General features: G+C 43.9%; 1 protein-coding gene across 2 annotated transcripts in view; it reads right to left on the reverse strand.

Moving 5' to 3' along the window:
• The window catches only part of LOC139459823 (uncharacterized), a 78,902-nt gene extending 52,613 nt beyond the window's left edge, over window positions 1–26,289 (reverse strand). For both annotated transcript variants that reach the window (XM_071241520.1, XM_071241519.1), the window contains exon 1: window positions 26,095–26,289. In XM_071241520.1, coding sequence (XP_071097621.1) covers window positions 26,095–26,102 — 8 coding nt within the window. In that variant the 5' untranslated portion in view covers window positions 26,103–26,289. The remainder of the gene's footprint in view (window positions 1–26,094) is intronic.
• Between the last annotated feature and the right edge of the window lie 551 nt (window positions 26,290–26,840).

Consider the following 26,840-nt stretch of genomic DNA (forward strand, 5'->3'; position numbering starts at 1 on the left):
ATTTATTTCCAGATAATTTCTTACAATACTCAGTGTACTTTTGGACGAATTACTCAGTTATGTTAATAAATATTTGTGTAGTCTCGGTAATATTACCATAAAGTTGAACTTCTTACTGAAAACAAACTGACGCACTTTGGATATGAACTTCGCTTTTGTTGGTTTAGTATCATTTTCCACAATATTACCAACGAATACACAACACAGTTGGGTAATCATCACTCTCCAGTAGTGAATACAAATAAACACAAATGGGGTAACGCAGGGCTGATTGAACTGTTTTCGGAAATATTCTCTTCTAACCGCGAACAGGCTCTTTGGAAGATTCTACATGCGATGCAACCTAGCTGCAGCTTACCGGAAACGTTCGAACAAATTCGTCAAGCCACGATCAACTTATGTGAGAATTGGCACGGCTGATTAAAGATAAGACTAACTCAGGTTAATAGCTGCCAGATAACCGCCACGTATCTACTTTCAGAACGTTAAGGATGTTGATGCCATATGGAGTATCGTATGCTTTGGTTGGTTGGTTGGTTGGTTTGTTGTTTAACGCCGTATGACGGTGGTCTATAAATAATCGAGTCTGGACCAGACAACCCAGTGATTGACATCATGATCATCGATCGACGCAATTGGAATACGATGACATGCATCAACCAAGTCAGCGAGCCTGACCACCCGATCCCGTTAGTCGCCTCTTACGGCAAGCATAGTCGCCTTTTACAGCAAGCATGGGTTGCTGAAGACCTATTCTACCCCGGATCTTTATTTGAGCTTCATCAATGTTGCTGAGACTGAGTCCAGTGAACGAACCTATGTTACTGTATCATCACATAACTATGCTTGTCGTAAGAGGCGACCAACGGGATTTGGTGATAAGGCTCGCTGACTTTGTTCATTGCGTAGGTCGATGCACATGATGTCAATCACTGGATTGTCTGTCCAGACTCGATTATTTACAGACCGCTGTCATATAGCTGGAATATTGCTGGTGCGGCGTTAAACAACAAACGACAAACAAACGATCCGGAGCCTGAGCTAGGCCATGCACGAACAACATATACTGTATCCTATACTGGACCTTACAGTTATAATGAGCCGACGTTATTTCTTCGTGCAAGTGGGTCCTAGCTCGTAACATAGATTTACAACAGTCGAAGAGTTCGCAGTGTGCAGGTAAGCCCTAACTTTAAACACATATTTACCACAGTCGCAGTGATGGCTTTCTACAGGTTCGCCCTAGCTCCTGAAACAGGGTGACAGTAATGGTAGTGATAGCTTCATTCGCGGTTCAAAGCGTAATGACACGGATAAAATGAGATCCCGGTGCCTGAGGAGCACACTAAAAACTTACATTTGTTCAACAACAATACAAACTGGACAAACACATGGGAAATGAAATGAACGTGCAAAATGCGCAGGAAGATTCACAAAAAAACACTAAGTGATTTAAATGGGTATTATCAATCTCCTTGAAAATAGTAGGTTCACCGAGTTCGATGACGGATCAAAAGTACCGTTCTTGTCAGTACCCTTCTATTCCACGAGGCACGCGTAAACGTCTGTATGTGTGGCCTAAAGTTATAGTTCTATCCATGCATCATGAGAACGAGACAAACCCAGGGTCTCTGAAAATATATAATCGTGACAGAAACAATTTAAGCAACTACTTTAAATTGAAAAGGAGACCCAGTGAGATGGGAGTTTCTGAACCAAGACTTGATCTAGACTTGATTCATTAAGGACAATATCAGACCTATATGAGACCGTATCGTGAACGTCACTTTACAACCGACACCACCACTGAAACACGGCTTCAGTAGTTGTTAAAGTATTGATGGTTCTCATCCCGACAATAAACAGACCATGCTAATGGCGGACCCATGCAGAACACAGAGAAACCTGTGCACTCCCAATGGTAGCTGCCACGAGACGTGCTGAATGAACGCCCATCTATCTACTCCAATCCACCTGTATATCACAGCTGCTGGACGGGAGACACCCATAAAGTCTCTTATCCGCAACCTTCTATCACTTTCTTTATGTCTTCTGTGAGAATAGTTACATAAGTGATAGCGGAATTGTCTCCCAAGAGTGAGTTATGTGGAGATGGGCATGTTATCGTGTCGGGCTGTGTCTCATAAAGTTTTTGCAAATGCATTTTTTTGAAATATTTAGATTGTAAAAACCAAGTGACGAGCGTAGAGTGTTGCGGGGATAAATGAGTCCTTTGCAACTGTGAAGGAGTAATGTCCCTCCCGATAAACCTACATGCCCTGAACCATTTGCCATCCCGTCCGCCAGCTCGTGTTGACTGAGGGGATATACAATTAATATAGCCTGCATGTGTGAAACATTGATATAATCCATACGCTCAACACACCATACAGCCTAACAACTTTTTTCCTAAATAATGAGCATTTCAGTTACATTATCCTTTCCATCTGTTAACTGAATGGCCTCGAAACAAATAAAAGCTAATAAAAGAGACGAATTCCATGTTTCCCAGCGGGATCTCGCGAGATGTCACGCCAGTTGGTCGCTTTGTGGCGATGCCTCATGCATGTGTCATGTGACTTCCGTTATCAAATGTCAATATTGGTTTTCGAGGAGATGTGGAGCACTATCACGTTAACCACTTCCGGTGATGTGCACGCATCGATCTGCTTAATGTCAAGCGAGCAGCGGATACATACGTGTTCTGCTGTAAAACAATGTTCATGTTTGGAACTCTGTCATCGATCGTCCCCGTGATGCCGCGAAGCCGTCAACGACTCAACTTTTAACGCGGGTCAAGTGAGGAGAAAGCCTTCTGTAAACGCGATCATTAACAATTACCAGGCAATTGTGACGACTGCACACTCAGATACCGCCAGCTTGGCCATTAATCACTGAAGCTAATCACGTGAATAATTGTACGGGGAGAAAACTGCCATATTTAAACGTTTCCTTCTTACGTCGGATGAAATCAAATTTACAAAAAAAGAAACTTGTTACATGAAATGCGTACGGGATGAAAGTCTAATTGTGGAGTGACATTAAAGTTAATTGAGTTTGAACAGAAAAAACTATCTCTATTCATGTAACTTACAAGCAATATCACAGTCAGTGATCACACAACAAGCCATTACGCACACGACCACACACTACATCATCGGCAACACAGGCCGTCCACATCGGGAAAGAAAATAGTGATCACAATATTCCTCATTTACCTTAACTGCTGCCTAAATTATGACTCTACTAATTTGAAGGACGATATTGCTACTTGAATTGATTACCTTCTTCTCCCGCCTTCGTGCGCAGATAGAAGACCTCATAGCATCCGGTCATTGAGCATCAGTGGGCTACATGAGGGAACACGCGAGTGGAAAGAAAGTATTTCATCCCAAACCACGTAAGCATCGAACATAAATCAGCTGTCTGCAATAGGATGTATTTTATACATCAAGGCAGTCGACGGTAACCAGTTTGTATCACGGTGATGTGGAGTCGCGAATATTGAAAGTATACATATCTCGTCAGTCTGCAGCCGGTTGAATAGAGCCTTAATCACCGCGGTCTGTAACCGGCAATGACGATGATATATCTGTGGGGTCAGATATCAGTATTCAGTATTGTGGTCTAGAGCAACAAGTAAGAAATATTTCAGGTCCTGAAAATCTTACAAATATCCTAATAAGATTCTGGCTCCTCAATGTCAAGACAAATTAGGGAATTCAGTCTCCCAACCATCGATACATAGGGTATCCTCCCACAGTCCATACAGAAGGGTGTCACTCCAGTCTCCCTACAGTCCATACATAGTAGGGTGTATCTCCAGTCTCCCTACAGTCCATACATAGTAGGGTGTATCTCCAGCTTCCCCACCATTCAGACATAGGGTATCTTTTTATCACCCCACAGTCAATACACAGTAGGGTGTCACTCCAGTCTCTTTACAGTCAATACACAGTAGGGTGCCACTCCAGTCTCTTTACAGTCCATACACAGTAGGGTGCCACTCCAGTCTCTTTACAGTCCATACACAGTAGGGTGCCACTCCAGTCTCCCTACAGTCCATACATTGTAGCGTGTCACTCCAGTCTCCCTACAGTCCATGTATACATTGTAGGGTGTCACTCCAGTTTCATTATAGTCCATACACAGTAGGGTGTCACTCCAGTCACATTACAGTCCATACACAGTAGGGTGCCACTCCAGTCTCCCTACAGTCCATACATTGTAGTGTGTCACTCCAGTCTCTCTACAGTCCATGTATACATTGTAGGGTGTCACTCCAGTTTCCCTATAGTCCATACACAGTAGGGTGTCACTCCAGTCTCCTTACAGTCCATACATACTAGGTTGTCCCTCCATACTAGGTTGTCACACCAGTTTCGATCCCTACCATCCAGACATAGGGTGTCTTTAAGTCTCCCCACAACCCATACATAGTAGGGTGTCCCTCCAATCTCCCCACCATCCAGATATAGTAGAGTGTCACACCAGTTTCGATCCCTACCATCCAGACATAGGGTGTCTTTAAGTCTCCCCACAACCCATAGATAGAAGGGTGTCCCTCCAATCTCCCCACCATCCAGATATAGTAGGGTGTCACACCAGTTTCCTTATAGTCCATACACAGTAGGGTGTCACTCCAGTTTCCTTATAGTCCATACACAGTAAGGTGTCACTCCAGTCTCCTTACAGTCCATACATACTAGGTTGTCCCTCCATACTAGGTTGTCACACCAGTTTCGATCCCTTCCATCCAGACATAGGGTATCTTTAAGTCTCCCCACAACCCATACATAGAAGGGTGTCCCTCCAATCTCCCCACCATCCAGATATAGTAGGGTGTCACACCAGTTTCCTTATAGTCCATACACAGTAGGGTGTCACTCCAGTTTCCTTATAGTCCATACACAGTAGGGTGTCACTCCAGTCTCCTTACAGTCCATACATACTAGGTTGTCCCTCCATACTAGGTTGTCACACCAGTTTCGATCCCTTCCATCCAGACATAGGCTATCTTTAAGTCTCCCCACAACCCATACATAGAAGGGTGTCATTCAAGTTTTCCCACCTTACTGACATAGTAGGGTGTCACACCAGTTTCCTTATAGTCCATACACAGTAGGGTGTCACTCCAGTTTCCTTATAGTCCATACACAGTAGGGTGTCACTCCAGTCTCCTTACAGTCCATACATACTAGGTTGTCCCTCCATACTAGGTTGTCACACCAGTTTCGATCCCTTCCATCCAGACATAGGCTATCTTTAAGTCTCCCCACAACCCATACATAGAAGGGTGTCATTCAAGTTTTCCCACCTTACTGACATAGTAGGGTGTCACTCCAGCCTCCCCACTATCCATAGTAGAGTGTCACTATCGATTCACCGTCTTCCACACACAGTAGGGAGTTCAGTGTTTTCGACGTACAGACACATTAGGCTCGTCCAGAAAAAAGACCAGAAGGGTGTCACTGAGTTACCGCGATAGTGGTTCGGTGCATAAAGTTATTACAACCTCGTCAGGTTGTCCAGGTAACGCAGGATAAGGTCTTTTGATGTTTTGTGAGGCGCCCGCCATCACCAGGGTTGAGGTGTAATGGCGCTGATTAGTAGATCCGAGATAAAAGCACATTGGAAATATGGTACTGAAGCAGAGTTATTTATGGACATCTTGTGACCTTTAGATACAACGGAGAAAACTAGAATACGCCATGCCATTAAAGTACACCTACTTATGTCGATATGTATCTATACATGGTCTCAGGGACTAAGAGGTGAGATACGATGCCGCAGTTTATCATGGATACTCCTCTCAAACACAGTATACCTACTCTGAGCCGACTAGTCCTTGTTTTATCTCCCCAATGCCAACGGCCAGACAGGGCAACAACAAGTACCATCTTTTTACGTCTTTTGGTATGACGCGGCCGGGGATCGAACCATCGACCCTTTGCAGCTCTGGCAGACGCTCTATCCAGACGACCACGGGGGCCATTTCGGTTTGGAGGCGGGTATGATATCGTTTTGCCTAAAAATAATGATTTAGGTTTCCGCTGAGCCATTGGGGTTTATTTTTTCAATATACTGGATCCGTCTTAGAAAGGATATGTTCTAGAACTGGAATGTTCAGATTCAGTCAGTAAATGTTGTTTCGCATATGTCCATGGCAACAACAAACTTGTGAACACGTTAATTGTCAGGGTACAACAGAAGAAATGTATGTTAAGCCTTGATAGTCTCACGCAGCTGCCTGTAATTGATGTAATATTGGTCATTTATGGTCTGATCTTGCGGAAGGTAGTTCACCGGTAGGATTCCTTTACAATTCCGGAAAACCGAAGCTATTACATTGCCATCTGATGAAATTCTTTGTGCCTTCTTCGGCAGAGGCATAGTCAGATGGGTACACTCACTTGACTGTTGTTTGGGATCTGGCTGGTAGAGGTAAACCCAAGACCCATTCATGGCTATAATTCGCTCAAGAAAATCAGCTAGATCTGCTTAACAGTGACGTAGATTCTCCCGGCAGATGATGAGGCTGGAGACTTTCTGATCAGGAGTCGGGCACCTTGGGATCCTGCGTGCTGAAACCTTTGTGATGCCCAGTCCATTCCTCAGAATTTATCTCATCTCTCATGAGAGATGCCTTCTGTACTAGTATTTTGGTGAGTCCTCTATCATCCATAATCAAATCATGTATTAGGTGGTAATTGATGTTCTTCCTGTGAATACCTTGTTACTTTGATGACTGCAGAACTATGCTGCCTGCATTTGTTTCAAATGCAGGCAGTAAGCATGGAAAGTTTTGAACTCGATACATGCATATTTTAAGGGAGTATTATAGATCATTCGTAGTCGAGTAAGTGAGTTGAGTTTAACGCCAATTTGAACAGTATATTTTCAGTCATGGAATGTAACTTTATGTGTGAGTTAAGGCAGAAGTGATTCAGGTCAACGACATTTGCCAATTTGATCAAACCCACGAGGACGGTTTTGTAGTCCTGACAAAATAGGAATCAATACCAGGGCAAACACAAGATCATAGAATTCTGACACACTTAAGGGGAGCAACTCTTCATAGCGAACTGCGTCGCTCGGACATCTGGGCCAGCCGGGTTTCAGCTGAGTTTGCTTCATATGCTCAGAACTTGTCATCCAACCCTCGTAGCTTGATTCGCTTATTGGTCATATTTACATCCTGTCAACTCCGTTGAGATGCCGGTTTAAAATAGATCTCCATCTATCTATGCTGGTCGTGAGAGGCGACTAACTGGATCGGTTGAATGGACAAGGCACGGTGATTTGGTTGTCCGCGTGTCATTGTACCCCGATGTTGTGGATAGTTGTTCACGATATCAATCACTGGATTGTCTGCTCCAAACTGAATTATTTGCAAGCCGCCGTCATATAGCCGGAAAGACGCTGAGTGCGGCGTTAAACAACAAACAAAACATTCTGTGTGACCATGCCATGAGCCGCACTCGCTCACTCCCGCCATTATTGTGACGAAAGTGCAAGTAAAGGGGACTTCCCCATATAGTAGCATTACGGAGCACATGTAGCGTCAAAATAGGAGCGTAGTACCCCTTGGTCAAAGTGCAAGGACATATCAACAGTTAAAATTTAAAATATTGCGCAAAAGCCCCACAGTACCACGTATACCGAAGTTAATTCAATCTTGAAGAAGACTATCTGAGTAATTGCCAAAAGAAGTTTCATCTTTCAGTATGGTCGATGTGCAAAGGACATATCCAGGTCAACAAATAAAAAAATCGCTTAAAACGGAATACATAAGTGGTGACTCACTACTGAATACACGTGTATCAATTTATATACATGTATTAGATTGTGAACAAAAAATGACCGAATAATTACCAAAAATAGTTTTCTCAATATGGCAGCTGTGGAGGTCACGTGACTATCTACGTAGCCCTCGATTCACGCAGTATGGGTGTTTCCTGTTCTATTTGTCTGTTAAATGTATGTATTTTTCGTTTTACAAATGCAGTGACAATAATGAGTTGCTTTGCATGCGACTGTTACAACAACCCTCACAGCTAGCTTGTGCTACACACGTTCACTTTCGTCAGCAGCCGAATTAACTTCAAATATGAACTCAGCACTCAAGCGGGAAATGAACAGAAGCGTCCAATCTCAACCAACAACAATGTAAACCAGAAGATGAATGGCATATCGACGTTAACCTGGAAACAGCAGTGCTCTTCAAACACCTATAATATCACACAATCAACGAGCAAAAACACTACGCGCTTTCAGACAGTAATGAGGCGGAATGTGCACGTGGTATTTCCGTCATGGTGTAGGTCCTCCGTGTTGATAACAGCGTTCTTCTTGACGTCGAGAAGCATAAACTGTAGTGAGCGGGAGCGTTGTAGCTTGTGTAGTCTACTTCGAGTGGGTGTGTTGTAGTGTACGCTGTGAAGTGGGTTTGTTTGTTTATTAATTGTTTAACGCCGCACTCAGTAATGTTCCAGCTATATGAAGGAGGTATGTAAATGATCGAGTCTAGATCAGACAATCCAGTGATTGACATCATGAGCATCGATTTAGGCTATTGAAATGCCTCGACTAAATCAACGAGCCTGATCCCCGATCCCGTTAGTCGCCTTTAACGACAAGCATGGGTTTCCGAAGACCCAACCTTGATCTTCACGGGTTCTGTGTTGTGGGGTTTCAAGTATTCCAGATACACATCACGATACAGTCAGGTATTCAAGGTACACATCACGATACAGTCAGATAATCAAGGTACACAACACGAATACAGGTATTCAAGGTACACAACACAATACAGTCAGGTATTCTAGGTACACATTACTATACAGTCAGGTATTCAAGGTACACATCACGACCCAGGTATTCAAGGTACACAACACGATACAGTCAGGTATTCTAGGTACATATTACGATACAGTCAGGTATTCAAGGTACACATCACGACAAAGGTCAGGTATCCAAGGTATACCTCACGATACAGTCAGGTATTCAAGGTACACATCACGATACAGTCAGGTATTCTAAGTACACATCACTATACAGTCAGGTATTCAAGGTACACATCACGACACTGTCAGGTATTCAAGGTACACATCACGATACAGTCAGGTATTCTAGGTACACATCACGATAAAGTCAGGTATTCAAGGTACACATCATGATACAGTCAGGTATTCAAGGTACACATCACGACCCAGGTATTCAAGGTACACATCACGATACAGTCAGGTATTCAAGGTACACATCACGATACAGTCAGGTATTCTAAGTACACATCACTATACAGTCAGGTATTCAAGGTACACATCACGACACTGTCAGGTATTCAAGGTACACATCACGATACAGTCAGGTATTCTAGGTACACATCACGATAAAGTCAGGTATTCAAGGTACACATCATGATACAGTCAGGTATTCAAGGTACACATCACGACACAGGTATTCAAGGTACACATCACGATACAGTTAGGTATCCAGGGTATACCTCACGGTACAGTCAGGTATTCTAGGTACACTTTATTATACAGTCAGGTATTCAAGGTACACATCACGATACAGTCAGGTATTCAAGGTACACATCACCGGGTGCATATAATGATGGAATCATGCATACCGGGTACCCATCCCTCCAGTAGCAACAGTAATTGATATTGATCGTGCAATTCAATCCCCCGAGCGCCCTGTAACGGCATCCATGAGCGAGATTGGCGTTGTATCATCCATATCAGCTCATCAATAAAGTAACTAAGACGGACCTTCGCTTTGTAATAGTCACGTTCGATCTAACGCATCAGCGGAAGCCTAAACGTCCTGCGTGCGTGATAAGGCCTCATGTGATTATTCCGCGTGAGCTGCAAGGTCAAGGGTTGAATGTTAGAGGTGAAGCGTGTGCTGGAATCAATGTGCTGAAGTTCCTCAATTACTGATCAGATAGGCAGGTTTATAGCGGAGTGAGTGGCTGTGTTGAGGAAGGTGGGTTAGGCTTCCTTCAACGTGCGACGCGAGTTACTGGAATACGACCTTCACTGCCTGCAACGAGTTGGTTTTTTTCGGATTATTAGTACTGAAATTGATTTATTGAAAGAACACTTTATTTATCCGTGATGTCACATGGTATATCACCATGCGGTAATGATAGAGTGAGTGAGTAGATGTGTCCATGCCATTAATATTGTACCGTTTGATAGGCATTCCTTTGAAGACGGATTACGGATCCTGAGATTACGATATCAGGGTCTACCGAAACGTCGCTATATAGTATAATAAAGAAGTTGTTATCCATTGATTGTGTCTACTTTGTCTGTTATGTACACCCTCATACTCCTCCCGGAATGCATTTAGACAGATGAACTGTGTTACGTCTATGTGAGGAAAGTAACTGGTATACGCCACTGTGATAATAAATAACTGTTACGTCACTGTGAGGACAAATAACTGTGTCACGTCACTGTGGGGACACATAACTGTGTTACGTCAAATTACTGTTACGTGACTGTGAGAAAAGATTACCTGTTACGTCACTATGAGGACAAATAACTGTGCTACGTCACTGAGTGAGGAGAAATTGCTGTCACGTTACTGTGAGGACAAATAACTGTTTTACGTCACTGTGAGAACAGATTAACTGTTACGTCACTGAGGACACATAACTGTGTTACGTCACTGTGAGAACAAATATCTGTTACGTTGCAGTGAGGACATACGAACCATGTCACGTCACTGCCATGACAAATAACTGTTTTACGTCACTGTGAGAACAGATTAATTGTTACGTCACTGTGCGAACAGATTAACTGTTACGTCACTGTGAGAACAGATTAACTGTTATGTCACTGAGGACACATACCTGTGTTACGTCACTATGAGGACAAATAACTGTGTTACGTTCCAGTGTAGACACACGCACTGTACTGAGAGGACAAATGAATTGTTGTGTGAATGGGAGGACAGACACGGCGAGCTACGTCCCTGTGAGGACAGATGGACTGAGAGTCAGACTATATTCTCTGTGCGGGAACACACGGCGGGCTACGTCCCTGTGAGGACAGATGGACTAAGAGTCAGACTATATTCTCTGTGCGGGCACACACGGCGAGCTACGTCCCTGTGAGGACAGATGGACTGAGAGTCAGACTGTATTCTCTGTGAGGGCACACACGGCGAGCTACGTCCCTGGGAGGACTGATGAACTGAGAATCAGACTGTATTCTCTGTGCGGGCACACACGGCGAGCTACGTCCCTGTAAGGACAGATGAACTGAGAGTCAGACTGTATTCTCTGTGAGGGAACACACGGCGAGCTACGTCCCTGGGAGGACAGATGGACTGAGAATCAGACTGTATTCTCTGTGAGGGAACACACGGCGAGCTACGTCCCTGTGAGGACTGATGAGGACATATGAACTGAGAGTCAGACTGTATTCTCTGTGAGGGCACACACGGCGAGCTACGTCCCTGTGAGGACAGATGAACTGAGAGTCAGACTGTATTCTCTGTGCGGGCATACACGGCGAGCTACGTCCCTGTGAGGACAGATGAACTGAGAGTCAGACTGTATTCTCTGTGAGGGAACACACGGCGAGCTACGTCCCTGGGAGGACTGATGAGGACATATGAACTGAGAGTCAGACTGTATTCTCTGTGAGGGCACACACGGCGAGCTACGTGCCTGTGAGGACTGATGAGGACATATGAACTGAGAGTCAGACTGTATTCTCTGTGAGGGCACACACGGCGAGCTACGTCCCTGTGAGGACTGATGAGGACATATGAACTGAGAGTCAGACTGTATTCTCTGTGCGGGCACACACGGCGAGCTACGTCCCTGGGAGGACAGGTGAACTGAGAGTCAGACTGTATTCTCTGTGCGGGCACACACGGCGAGCTACGTCCCTGTGAGGACAGATGGACTGAGAGTCAGACTGTATTCTCTGTGCGGGCACACACGGCGAGCTACGTCCCTGGGAGGACAGATGAACTGAGAGTCAGACTGTATTCTCTGTGAGGAAACACACGGCGAGCTACATCCCTGTGAGGACAGATGAACTGAGAATCAGACTGTATTCTCTGTGAGGGCACACACGGCGAGCTACGTCCCTGTGAGGACAGATGAAGTTGTTGTGGGAGTAGGCATCAATGACTGATGATCCAGGGCGTTTAGCATTCTCTGCTGTATACTGGGCACCTGTGTATTGATGTATGAAGATAAAAGTTCCATTCGTTCAGCGAATGCCAAGCAGACAACCAGAAAGAGCAGGCAAACTCACAAGGTAATGGCGCATACATGTGCGCTGTATATAGGATTTGTAAATAGCGCATTACATTTCCTAGAAAAAAATCTGCGAACTCTTGAATATGTAAACACACCCATTATATCTTTAGCCGCAGCTGCGCAAGGCATAAATATCACCTTCGTATCCACGACGGTTCTTCATTATGACCCGTGCTTTGATTGCATCTGATGCATGCTGACATGCATTCTACTCTCTCTGTTGAGTCTTGGCACATGATGGATGGTGACTGCGTCTATAGCAGTCACTGGTCGCTGGTCATCTTTAAGATGGCAAGGCCATTCAGAGATCTGGACACATTTGAGGCAGTGAATGGGGCATTGCAGAGATGGACATCATGTTCCTGAATAGATAAGTTTCTGGCATGTTGTTTATTCCTCGAAACACGTGTCTGGGAGGGTCTGTGCTGGCCATAACATTCCTTTCCAGAATAATACTTTCTTGACAGATAATAAATGTCAAAGCATTGTTAAATATTGGTTCAGAGGAACGGGCACCTGTTTACAATAGCCATTACCTCCCTCTACTCAAACGAATGGAATGAGACAAGAGGACGTTTAAAGAGCTGTGAACATATACATCTGGACAGCGAGTTGCGATCTCAGTATTTTCGGCCAAGGCGTATGTAAAAGTACAGATATGTAATAAACAATATAATAAATAATGGTTCGTGGGCTTTTATAAATATTACAGAGTTACCAATCGTATATTATAATGTGGCCATTATAACAAGGTTTTGTTTGTTTGTTGTGTAACGCCGCACTCGGCAATATTCCAGATATATGACTGTGGTCTGTAAATGAAATCTGGACCAGACAATCCAGTAATTGGTATCGTGAGCATCGATCTACCCAATGCGAGCCTGACCACCCGATCTCCTCACTCGCCTCTAACGACACGCATAGTCGCCTTTTTACGGCAAGCATGGGTTGCTGAAGACCTGTTCCAACCCGAATCTTCTCGTGTCCATTATAACAAGATACCTTCTGTTATATATCTAATGTATGTAATGTAATCATAATCAAGCCTACGTTGTCAATTCTGAACTCTTTGCACCTTTTGGCTTTCGCTATTGACAGCGACTGGCAACAGTCTACAACTCTCTCATACGGCATCCCTTCCTCGTGTTCTTCAGAACGCTGAGTTCAGACACAAATGTACCAAGAGAAGTCGGAGACTGAATTATTTATCCGCTAAGAGTGACGATGTGCTGGAAGAGAGATAATGTACCGATAGTGAACAAATGTACCTTAATAACAGGCAATAAGATAAATACCAGCCCCAGCGGCTGGCCAGGCACATACTGTGAGGGTAATACTTGACCGGTGGTCGGCCCTTGACGCCCCCACAGGCAGGGACGTTATCATCTAGCCAGGTATTATTATGTATACACGATTCGTTCCGCTATTTCTACAAATTACGGAGTACAGGGTTGTCGTGGGGTTCTGCCGAGTCAGGTATACACACGGGAAATGACCAGTTATAGGAGTTACGAGTGCGTCAGTTAGGTTTAACTCCAGTTTAAACACAATTCCAATTATATCACGGCGTGTCAGCTGAATGTGAGAGGAAAGTGATGCAGGTCTCAGACGTTTACCACTTTGGTGAAACCCATGAGTTCGAGTTCGATGCTGACAAACCTAGAAACATATCCGGGGCAGACCAGGATTGGAACCCACGAGCAAAGGTTTTTGGCGTGCCCAAGGGACATAACTCCGCACAGCAAATTGCGGCGCCTTAGTCGAATGGGCCACTCGTGCCCTCGAGATAAAGGAGTAAGGGGGTTCCATTGGTTACACCTAAGATAACTGCAAAACTCCGAAATGGTAAAATGCCTTCCCTAACTACATAATCCCAGCATATATGAATCATCAGAGAAGCCAAATATGTCATAATTTTGTAGACATTTCAGTCATTCAAGATTACATAATATATATCAGGAACCTTACATAATCATATAGATTTTGAAACAAGCAACGGTACCTTCCTGAGAGACTGAGCGAGCGAATTGGTGGTCTGTAGGAAGTGGGTGGGCGGATGGGCGAGTCATGAGTAGGTGGATGAGTGGTTGAATAGATGGGCGAGTGCGTGAATGCAGGTGGATCTGAAGGCGGACAAGTAGGTGAGTAGATGTGTGAGTGAGTAACTGAGTGACTGGATAAGTAAGCAGGGTATTAGTATTATCTTGGTGGCGCACAATAAATGCTTGTGCATTGAGTTAGTGAATGTTCTTCAACAATGCAGTAAGCAGTCATCCAGCCATATCACCGCTGCCTAATCCACGGGATAATCCAGTCCTGGTCCACAAACTTATCTTGCGCTTAGGTGATTGTAATTCCCAAAATCTAACATAGGCTTATGATTGTCGACGCCGTAAGATCCCTTGTGGAACGGGGCCAAGACGTACAAGTGACATGTGCCAACCCGTGGAAGATCCGGGGTAGAATAGGTCTTCAGCAACCCATGCTTGTCGAAAGAGGCGACAAACGGGATCGGCTGGATAGGCTTGCTGTCTTGGATGACGCATGTTATCGTATCCTAATTGCGTGGATCGAAGCTCATGATGTCAATCACTGGATTGTCTTGACCAGACTCGATTATTTACAAACCACCGTCATATAGCTGGAATATTGCTGAGTGTGCCGTTTAACACAACCAAACATTCAAACAAACTAACAAACAAACATGTACCATGGGAACTCGGTCCCAAACCAATACCATTGTTGGTTCTCAAAACAACAACTGTGTAGGTTCACCAAAAATACAATTGTAAAATATCTACGATTTTCGCTCACTGCTGCTCCGAATGTTAATACTGACCATGTGGATATAAGACTCCCACTCACTCAAAGTTCTACACTATAACAGCTTCACGTCTCAACGTACATCTTGTGATCAGTCAGACAGACTGACAGAGAAATAACGTCTTGAATACGTCAACACGAACATACTGAAGCTGGGTCGAGGATATAGATTATATTTCCCACTTTCTGTGCTGGTATAGAATGTTATACCCTAGGGACCTGACCTTGCCGTTATTCCCAGTATTGGGTATCGGTAGGGGGAACGTGGGTTTCTGGAGATGGCGGTAACGCTGCTTCTAACACATGGGGGAGCGGCTTCTAATGGTTTCCCCTGCTGGAAATACCGAAAGAGGAATGGCGTGTTAAATTGACCGTACGTCGTGAGACAGGTGGAAGGAGTGTGCTAACTGGACACGCCGTAAACACAACCGATATATCGAAACGAGGTAACTCCGGTATGACAATTATGTGTACGTAAACCAAAACACCATGTTCATGACGGTAATCGTGACAGGACTTTAGCTTTCATCCTCGCCGAGTGATGGACCACCTACCAGAGCTGTGCATGTGTCGACACACGTTTAGGTTAACTGAGGCGCTTTGATCTTAGTACTCACATGTATGTGTCTTGTTTTATAGGCATTGGTATGTACCGAGTTCGTGTTATTAACAATGCCAGTGCCCTTTATCCGATAATGGACAAACTGTAACTATGTGAGGCACTGAACCCTCAATGAGGCTAAAGGGCAAGAGCACTTCCTACTGTGCTCCTCAACCGAGCAAACACGTCTAGATGCAATAGGACTGGGATCCGGGTTGGAATAGGTCTTCAGCAACCCATACTTGCCGTAAAAGGCGACTACGCTTGTCGTAAAAGGCGACTAACGGGATCGGGTGGTCAGGCTCGCTGACTTGGTTGATACGTCATCGATCCCAATTGCGTGGATCGATGCTCATGATATTAATCACTGGATTTCTGGTCCAGACTTGATTATTTACAGACCGCCGTCATATAGCTGTAATATTGCTGAGTGCGGCGTTAAACAACGAACAACCAGCCAACAGGAGTGGAACGTGTAACAAGTTTGAGATTAATTTGGTGTTGTAGATTTTTTTTAAATTATTATGTAATCTACGTATCACTTGTCTACTTGATATCATTGATTTGATATTCCAGCATGGTTGCCTCATTTGCTGTCCTTCCTAAGTCAATATTTGACAATAACGCAGTCTATCAAACGACATATTGACTCACAGGGGTCTCAATCCGCCGCTTTGATATCGATTGAGGAATCTCGGCTTCCATTGACACTTAATTTTTTAATATTCCTCAACCTGAGTCTGAATCAGCATCAGCATCAGCAGCTCGGAATGTGTAACAGTATCCCACTAGCAGCACGTCTCCAGGTTGGATGAAATCATGTACAACGTAAACACCACGTCCCCTGTACAGCATGCGCTGTGTATATTGATAGCCTTGAAATGTATCTTTGCACAATGAAACACTAAAAACTCAGAATTATAAGTCGAAAGAAAACAAGGCCAACCACCCTACAATGATTAAGGAGGTAATGCGTGATAGAATATCAAGCTAACACGACTGCGTTCTAAATTCCATTGGCGCCTCAAATCAAGGAACAATTTATTAAAGTTACGCCGGTCGGAATATAAACAAACTGTAACAAACAACGTTCCTGAACACTTAAAATTATCCTCTACTTGCAACAACTTGACTTAATGAACAATTTCATAAAAAAGCATATTGTTTTTATCTTTGTTTGGGGGCGGTCGGGTAGCCTAGTGGTTAAAGCGTAAGCTCGTCATGCCGAAAACCCGGGTTCGATTCCCGACATGGGTACAATGTGTGAAGCCCATTTCTGGTGTCCCCCGCCGTGATATTGCTGGAATATTGCTAAAAGCGGCGTAAAACCATACTCACTCACTCACTAATCATCTGTGTTTGTTTGTTGTTTAAGGCCGCACTAAGCAATATTCCAGTTAATACATTCCTGTAAATAATCGGATATGGACCAGACAATCCAGTGATCGACATCGTGAGCATCGATCCACGCAATTAAGATACGATGGCATGCATCAACAAAGTCAGGGAACCTGACCACCCGATCCCGTTAGTCGTCTTTTACGGCAAGCATGGGTTGCTGAAGACCAAACCCGAATCTTCATGGATGCGTTTATCTAAAGGGATTGCTGTCACTTTAGGTTTCTCTTTAATTGACTGCACTAATATACTCGGTTAATCAACAAAATGTCTGTCTTGTCTTCTTTTTGTGCGGCCTGATGTCACGTGCTCGCGTTATCAGTCCAGCGCACAATAATCAAATCCAACAGTCGTGTTTCTGTGTAATTATAGATGCAGCGTGTGTAGGACGGAGGCCCAAAGTTTGAATAGGCTTCAGCATCTGCTTTTCGTGGATTTGTTATTGATGATGTTTTATCCTCAATATACGGGGTTAATCAAGGTGGAAAGCTATGTCACTTTATGGGCTTGACACGTCGTGTAATTCTGTTCGACTGTTTTAAGCCCAGCTCACTCATTATCTTCATCGGAAGTCTCCTATCCAGTAGTTTGTAGCACGCGAGCAAAGCGTTCTCATTTATTTCTAAAAGGAGAAGAGGCCGTATTGGAGTTATCGAGAATTTTAAAAAACACAGACAAGGGTTGAATTAAAGTTACAGGGCCCACTTGCACAAAGCGATCCTAGCGAAAAGACAATAGTAAGCCTATGTTAAAGTTTGGGAGTTACGATCATCTTTGCGCTAAGATCGCTTTGTGCAAGTGGGTCCTGGGCCCACTTGCACAAAGCGATCTTAGCACTACACCTATTGTAAGCCTATGTTAAAGTATGGGAGTTACGATCATCTTAGCGCTAAGATCGCTTTGTGCAAGTGGGTCCTGGTCTTGATCCATTCAACTGATGCACTTCCGCGTAAATCGCGGTGACCTGTCTAAATGCGCAGTTACAGGTACAGTGGCTTAGTGAAGGAGTGAGTTGTGTATGACTTTTAACAGTATTTCAGTGTTATCACGGCGTGTCACTTTTATGTAGGGGGAGAGCCTGACGTGATGCACGTTTTGGACGTTAACCCCTTTGGTGAAACCCGTGGGGATGGGCACGGTGCTGACAAAGTTTATCTAGAAACATATTCAGAGCGAATCAACCCACAATCACAGGCTTCTGAAACACTTAAGGGACGCTCCTCTACATATCGAATTGCCCCAGACAGAAGATTAAGATGTCGTTATGTCATTTAATCAACCTATCCCAACATTACGTCACTGGCATCCTACATTTACTTGTTGTTTAACGCCGTTCTCAGTAATATTCCAGCTATATGACGGCGGCCCGTAAATAATCGAGTCTGGACCAGACAATACAGGGATTGACATCATGAGCATCGATCCACGCAATTGGGATACGATGACATGCATCAGCCAAGTCAGTGAACCTGACTACCCGGTCCCTTTAGTCGCCTCTTACGACAAGCATGGGTCAGTGAAGACCAAACCTAGCCCGGAATCTTCACGGGACGTATGCTCCCATTTCAGCACGTATATTCTGGACTGATGTTTAATGTCGGCTTCCTCGTAGCACAAAAACATACACACACATCAAGAACTTCCATGTATCTCCATGCCGCCCACTCACAGACAGTATACCATAGGAGTCGACCAGTACTTCATGCCGAGCGCCAGGCAGGGAGACAACAAGTACCATATTTTGATGTCTTTCTGTATGACACGGCCTGGGATCGAACAACCGACCTTCCGCGCTACGGGGGGCGGTCGGGTAGCCTAGTGGTTAAAGCGTTCGCTCGTCACGCCGAAGACCCGGGTTCGATTCCCGACATGGGTACAATGTGTGAAGCCCATTTCTGGTGTCCACCGCCGTGATATTGCTGGAATAGTGCTAAAAGCGGCGTAAAACCAAACTCACTCACTCACTCCGCGCTACGTGTAGACGATCTATCCACAAGATCACGGAGCGGTCAGTTATAAATGGAATGGAGGAATCGTTCCAACAGATCTGTTTTGTGTGGTTGCTTGGAACCTGTTCCAACTCAATCATAAGTCCCAAGATAGAGATATATCCAGCGATTGTCAATAGCATCGAATATGTCCCACCAGAGTGAGAGAAAGAGAGAGAGAGAGAGAGAGAGAGAGAGAGAGAGAGAGAGAGAGAGAGAGAGAGAGTCGCTGTGTGGAGTTCCAGGGAGTAGCTATGTGACAGTTCACTGTGCGCGTGGGGTAGCATTACGCCAGCTGCTCGAACATGGGTTAAACATACACCACGTGTTGTTATAGCGCGTTACGTTCTCATGCTCCAACACCTAGCTGTAACCTCAGTGTCGCTGCCATCCCCGGAATGCCAACTTTCCCAACATCGCGTCTAGCTCTAGTGAGACACCTGTAGCCGTCGAGGCCTCTGTCGACTTCACAGGCAAGTGTGGTTGTAAAACATTCAAACCCTTCTTTCATCGCGGAACGATGAATCGGGATCGTATTGCTATCTTTTTTTCTCCGTCTTCCAAAAAAACGAAAAAGTTAATCACATTTCCAACTAACACATATGATAGGCGTTTTTTGTAAAGGGAGCAAAACGGAATCGCGGGAGGCGATTTACCTAGTCATATAGTCAATGTTCCAAGCCCATCACAAGGGCCGGGAGTCGAACGCAGACCTTTGATTATGATTGAAAACCATGGCAATGAGCTAACTCACCATTGGAATGAAATACAAGTACCTCTTCAAACCTATCAAGTCATCACAGCACCATAAGTGCTCCTATTTAATCTTTGTTGTGGGTTCAGTGAGCACTCGCCTATTGTTAGAGGGCACCACATTTGTACAGACAGACGCTACCTGTCGAAGCTATTCCTTTATGGGGGTAATTTCACTATTAACTTTGCCAGGAAGTACTCCCGCATGTGTACGACGGCTGACAGATATGCGGCGCTACCCTTTAGCGTGGATCAAATTAGCAAAGGTTGAGAGAAATCACTTTGCTTTCAGATATTTATTTTATCACTAACTAAGCTCGGCTCTAAATATACTCTTAGCGTCCATAAGTTAAAACAAAGTTAATCAACGCAGAGGTGAAGAATACGAACGTTTTTATCAAGCTAAATGGATTCCTGTGTCGAATAGGTCGCAAATAGTTCAAGCTTGTTTCCCTTTGGTAACTCCACGCCCAGAAAACTTCCCTTGAAGCCGATGCATGTCTCCCTTAGGTAATTCCGGGCAAAGGTATTCCCTAGTAGCCGGTGCTTGTCTTTCTTTGGTAATCCAGGACGGAATTCTTCTCTTGTAGCCCATGCTTGTCTCACTTTAAAATTGCTAATCCATGGCGGAAGATTCTCTAGAAGCCGATACTTGTCTCCCTGTCGTAATTCTTGGGCAGAAGACTTCCCTCGTACCCGATGGTTGCCTTCGATTGGTCATTTTGTGTCAGAAGTCTTCCCTAGTAGACAATGCTTGCCTCCCTTTGGTCATTCCGGAGACGCAGTCTTCCCTAGTAGCCAATGCTTACCTCCCTTTGGTCATTCCGGGGCAGAAGACTTCCTTCGTAGCCGATGCTTGTTTCCTGATTTAGATTTCGGTGTAGAAAAGTTCCCAGGATCCGATGCTCGTGTCCACGTTGGGATTCCGAGGCATTATGTGTGAAGCTTGAATATTGTTTGCGGTATGTTATAAAATAACATTCACTCATCCCATCGGAGAGCGTTTTAACCCATTCTGTCACAGCCAATTGTCATCCAAAGTCTGGCTGCCCTACATGAAAATTTTGCAGTTGTTCCCACTGACAAGGGCTCAGATAGCATAGCCTATATGTAAGCATCACTACATCAATTGTTTGATCAAAGATCTTGGTATAAATGACATATTAAACAATGCCACATATTAGGTCAGAATGGTAACTGAGGAAGAAATCTGCCAAACCATGGATCAGTCCTATCAGCTTTTGACTTGACTCTAAAACCTGAAGACGTCCACTCATCTATTGTACAGGATTCCAAAGCTCCATAAAAATCCGTACGAAGAAAGATATATTGCTGCGTCCAACAAATGTACCACCAAATCCCTATGTCAAAGACTAACTATACTCCTTAATACAATAAAGGCAAGAATTTCTTTACTTTCACAAAAAGTATTTGTGACAGGTGGATTTAATACCATGTGAATTCTAAAAAACTCAAAAGATTTGCTTGACTTTTTTTGCAATCCCCGAAAAGAACCAAGTTCCATTCTGTCAAAACACTTGACTTTTCAACTTTTCACAGCATTATCTCACATGACATACCTAAGGGAAAACTTCATTCCTTGATCCATTGGGCTTTTGTTTTAAAACGTGAAGAACACAGATAGAGTTACGTATCTATACTGAACCAAATTTAAAACTTCACAATCCTAAAACTTTAACATTTTGACCAGTTATCATTGTGGGCCCTTATTGTGTATTTAAACAGTAATGGCCACGTATTGTCTTCAGATTTGTTACCTCTACATCAACCAGAAATGAACTGTTTAGGGGTAGAGTGAGTGCGCAAACTGTTCGAAACCGTCTGAGAACTGCTCACCTTCAAGCACGACGGCCATACTGCGGGCCGACACTTACGATGGACTCAGAGGAATTGGAATCAAGTCGTCTTCAGTGTTGAATCCCGATTTAATCTTCGATTTGCTGATGGTAGGGCGAGGATGTGGAGGCGCCGTCATGAACGTTACGCCCAGTGGTGTGTACAAGAAGGCGGGGGACAGATTTGGAGGCGAAAGTGTTTTGGTGTGGGGTGCTTTCTGTGGCAATGCACGTTCAAGGCTTCTTGTCATCCGTGGCAACCTCAACGCTGCTGCTTACCGCGACCAGGTACTGGCACCAGAACTTCTGCCTTTTATGGCAGCACATGCACCCGGTTTGATCTTCCAACACGACAATGCCAGACCCCACACAGCAATTTTGACAAGGAGAATTTCCTCCAGAGTGCGGGAGTCAACGTCATGGACTGGCCGTCAAGGTCTCCCGACCTCAATCCCATCGAACACGTCTGGGATGCTCTTGGCAGAAGTCTGCGCACTCTCCAGAACCAACCACAGAATTTGCAAGATCTTGGCACCATTTTGGCGTCGTCGTCCCAATCATGGGTTCACAAGCATCACAAAGTCCATGCGGAGGCGTTGTGTGGCAGTTGTCAACGCACATTGTGGCCGTACACGCTACTGAACTTGTGTACCATCAGATTCTCGTGCTGGGGATTTATGATTTAAACTGTTGATGTTATTACTGAATACCGTAGGTGCTTGGAACAAATTATGGTTACCACCGTTAATTAAAATCCTTCTTTGGACATTAATGATTAAAAATTACCTTCTCTGATACATTTGTCCGTTGTATATCATATATGGGATTACTTTTAAAAATGTGAAGTTTTTAATTTGACTCAGTATGTATTCAGAGGTTCAGAACAATTTGTCAAAAATGAAAGCAAATGCCATACTGAGAAAACAATATGTAAAATGCTGAGCTTCCTCGTTGATAATATCAGATGCTATGTAAACTTGGGGGGTTAGACATTCAGGCAAGAAGTAGGGATCCCCATGGGCACAAATTGTGATCCCCTTCTTTACGCACATGTATCGGAATTTCTGTTTGAGTGAGTGAGTGAGTTTCATTTTACGCGGCTTTTAGCAATATTCAAGCAAAATCACGGCGGGGGACACCAGAAATGGGCTTCACACATTGTACCCATGTCGAACGAACGCTTTAACCACTAGGCTACCCAACCGCCCATTTTCTGTTTGAATTGGCAAAGTCAGAACAAGGTAATTTGGTCATGAAGTTCAGTTATATAGATGATCTGATACCGTCCAATAACCATCAAATAGCCAATTCCCTTCCACTGATTTACCCGACTGAACTAGAAATAAAAGATGCCATGCAGTTGGACCGCCTCATCTATGCATGAAGATTCAGAGTGACAAAACAATCTCCACAAGACTGTAAGACAAGGGGGATGACTTCAACTTTCCAAAAGTCAACTTGCCCTTCATTTCGAGCAATATTCCAGAAGCTCCCGCCTTTGGTATTCACATTTCACAACTTTTGAGATACAATCGAGAACGCTCTTTCTATCAAGATTTCAAACAGCGTCATGCGATTCTTGCTCAGAGGTTGCTGGATCAAGGTTACAACATCCAAGGCCTCAGTAAAGCTTTCAAAATGTTTTATGGTAGAAATGTGGAGGACAATTCCAAATTTGACGCAGAAGTGACAAAAATAATGTCCGATGCAATTCCCTATTTTGACTTGCACCTTATGTTCCCGGTTTTTTTAGGTGAACAATTGACTTGCCTTTGCATGTGTTTGTGACGGGTGCCACCGGTGGGGCATGAACTCACCTCTTCGCGATACCTGGTATCATCAGTATTTGATAATGATTCATAAACATAATCATGCTCACGATATAGTCGGGATCGTACAATCGACTTTCTTATGAACATGGATACGGTTTTTGTCGCTTTTATTTACGGGATGATAAAACTGGCGAACGTTCCTATCATGTGAAAGCTGGTAGTAGGTTTGCGATAAACTGATAACACCACACACTCCACATGGTTCTGTTAAATCTACACACTCATCCAGCCGCGCCATCCCATCCTCACGTATTATTCCACGTACACGAGATTCCTCGGACACCCATAGCTTCGCCCGTCAGTCGTCAGGGGATCGGAAAATCTCTACGTAATTGAGACAGATTATTAGAATGAATGATATGACAGGATACGAATTTTCCTCCCATGGCGAATCCTCACGAGATTTGACGTGAGTTTACTGTTAGTGTCTGTATTTCCAATGTTGTGCTGCCCTTTGTCCTGATCGTCGACAGGTGAAGAACATGTTAATGGCTCTATAAAATCCACTATTGAGTGAGATTAATAAAGTGACTGAAAGACGTGATAAGAATCAATCTATGAGATATCGCCACAACTGCAGTGATGTTTCCCGGGTTCTCGCGCCAGATCCAGGAGAAGCAAGGTCATACACGTACTGTGCTTGAGCTCTTTCCATTTCGGTTATCAACAAGTTCATTTTTGACGTTAAACTTCACGATAGGAGTTATTTGAGTATATTCCTCAAGCTATCAACAGGTTCATATTTGACGTTAAACCTCACGATAGGAGTTATTTGTGTATTTTCCTCAAGCTATCAAGTAATTCCTATTTTACAACACCATAATACAAGATGAGATTAGTAAAGGTTTCGTTAGAGAAGGCTTCGTTGCGATCCTTCAATGTCGATTTTCTGGTAATATACATACTTAGAGATAAGCAAGTCCACATTCGATATTTTCTTACGTCCTTGGCGCGGTTTGGTTTTTCAAGAATACCTGTTGTCATCACTATTTGATAGTGATTCATAAACACATGATTATGATGTAGTCAGAATCGTACAATGGACTCTGCTTTTAGTAGGGATTTCTTACGATTATGGAAATGGTTAAATAACTTTTATTATACAGGGATCCTAGGGTAAATATATTAAACGACATCACGTAGTATCTTCAGCGTACTTGAATATCTTCAGTAGTGTTTTCAGTGAGTTTTAGAGGTGTTTGACTGGTGTTTTAACAAATATGAAGAAAATAATCTGCCTCAGGTTTTCTCCCAAAATGTACTGAAAAATAATTTAGTGGAAAAAAATTGTTCGGCTCTTCGGTTTAAAGAGAAAAAAATATGTTCTCATAGTAACGACACCGTCGCCCCTTACAGTAACGATGACTGTCATCAAGGCACATTCCTTGAAAATGTCTCCAAAAGGAAATCATGTTTATCATGGAATAATCATGAAAGTAGTGCAGCGCTCCGAGGATGGTATTCTATTTCCCGACCAACCGATCAGCATGCGTTCAAACATAATTTTCAGCCCCCTTGCGAATACACCAAGGATTGCAGTTTGAGCGCCTGAAACTTAGCATTCACGTCGACATGTCATTCTTCAAAACTCAAATTGCACTCATTTAGTGTCACTTTGTCCTGTTCAGTGCGGTTACGTATAACAAAAAACATTTCAATTTATATTGCATAACCTTTAACCATGTGCGACATGCGAGAACGCGGTACAAGGAAACAAATCATGATGATTGACTTCTGGACATTTTCCCACAGATGAAATTATGTAGTGTTGTCTCTTATTTATGAAACAAAATATCCCCTGAATCCCAAGAGAGTGACATATTCTAACCTGCATCTCCACGGGTCGCCCTAACAGGAACAATAATTAATATGAGCTTGACAGAATTAAACTGAAAGGCAGAATAAAATATACACCCATGTTTGATGGTGGTTAAAACAAAACAAACAAGAAAAGGTTATTCGGGAGTGATTAATTTGATACGGTTATATGTGTTTTGGACATTTGTTTTGCAGGGTTTCGGCGACAGTTTTCAGCCTCGTAACGGTTTGATAACGTTTGTAATTATTTGGTCAAATCCAATTTCCTGGTGTGTCCTTTGCAGTTCGGTCAGCGAATATGTCTAAAAGACGCACGACCGTACAGCTGACAAGACTCCGATGTGATCGGGGACATGATAGAGAGAAGATTGTAGTATTTCCAACACAAATACGGTAATAGTGCTCACTGGTGTTACAAGCTGATAAAGGCGAACGAGGTAATAGAATATTGATTTGTGTTACTGCTCCAAGCGATGATAGAGAGAAGAACGGAGAGGAGAAAGAAAGATGAGAGGAGTGTGTGAGTATCTGGAAAAGCGTTGACATTTGTCATCGGCAGTCGTGATGATTGGGAGGACAAAAGGATGTAGAGAGATCCGGACACAAATATACCGGTTCGTCAATCAAGAAGTGAAAGAAGGAGGTTGGTGTGTGTTGCGAGTGAGAGAAGGAAGTAGGCCTGAGCTTGGATACTGCAGCGACTACAGACCAGAGAGAAGCTAATTCCACCTACCTGCTCATGGTGGTGCTGGTCGTCTGGTATATCCACACAGCTTCGTCCGCACACACACATACACACACCGGTCGAGACGCTCGTGCAGCACGCTCGCTGTTGTAGCCCTGCACGTGAGCGCGTGGAGATAGAGAGTAGCACGAGCGAGGAGCGAGTCGCGTGCTGAAGTGTTGCTGCCGGCAAAAGGCACTGGGAAGACCCGCTCCGCCGCCGACTACATGCAGCCCTCAATCTAGACTGTGCGCGGCTCCCACGCCCAAGACGATCAATGACGTTACTCCGGCTGCACAGTGATCAAGACGCGGGCAGGAGTAGGGCAGCAGGCAGCAGCTTATTTCAGACCACAACAGCTTGACTCATGGTATCGAAGTCGTCTTCCTTCAGACGGGATTTCGTTTGCAGTTTCAATTAATGAGTAAAAGACTTTTCAGAAATTGAGTCACGAAGCCATCCTTTTGCGAAGAATATTTTGAATACAATCTGATACAAGAGGTAGCTCATGTTTATGATTATGATACACATAAAACCCTGTCATCTCTGAACGCGGTGAGGTAACATAGTAAAGCTCCTCTCACCGAAGCCGTGGGGCCGTATTCACAAAGTTTCTAAGAGAATCCTTAAGAATGTCGCTTAGAAAGTTGTTAGCTGAGAGTGTAGTTATAGTAGCTATAAGAGTAACTTTTACCTAAGAGCAAAGTAAAGCGCGGAGAGAAGCTCTTAAAGGGACTGTCTTCCGTATCTGATGT

This window comes from Haliotis cracherodii, unplaced genomic scaffold (assembly GCF_022045235.1).
Source record: "Haliotis cracherodii isolate W230 unplaced genomic scaffold, xgHalCrac1.p SCAF_13, whole genome shotgun sequence".
In the NCBI taxonomy this organism is placed as follows: Eukaryota; Metazoa; Mollusca; class Gastropoda; order Lepetellida; family Haliotidae; genus Haliotis; species Haliotis cracherodii.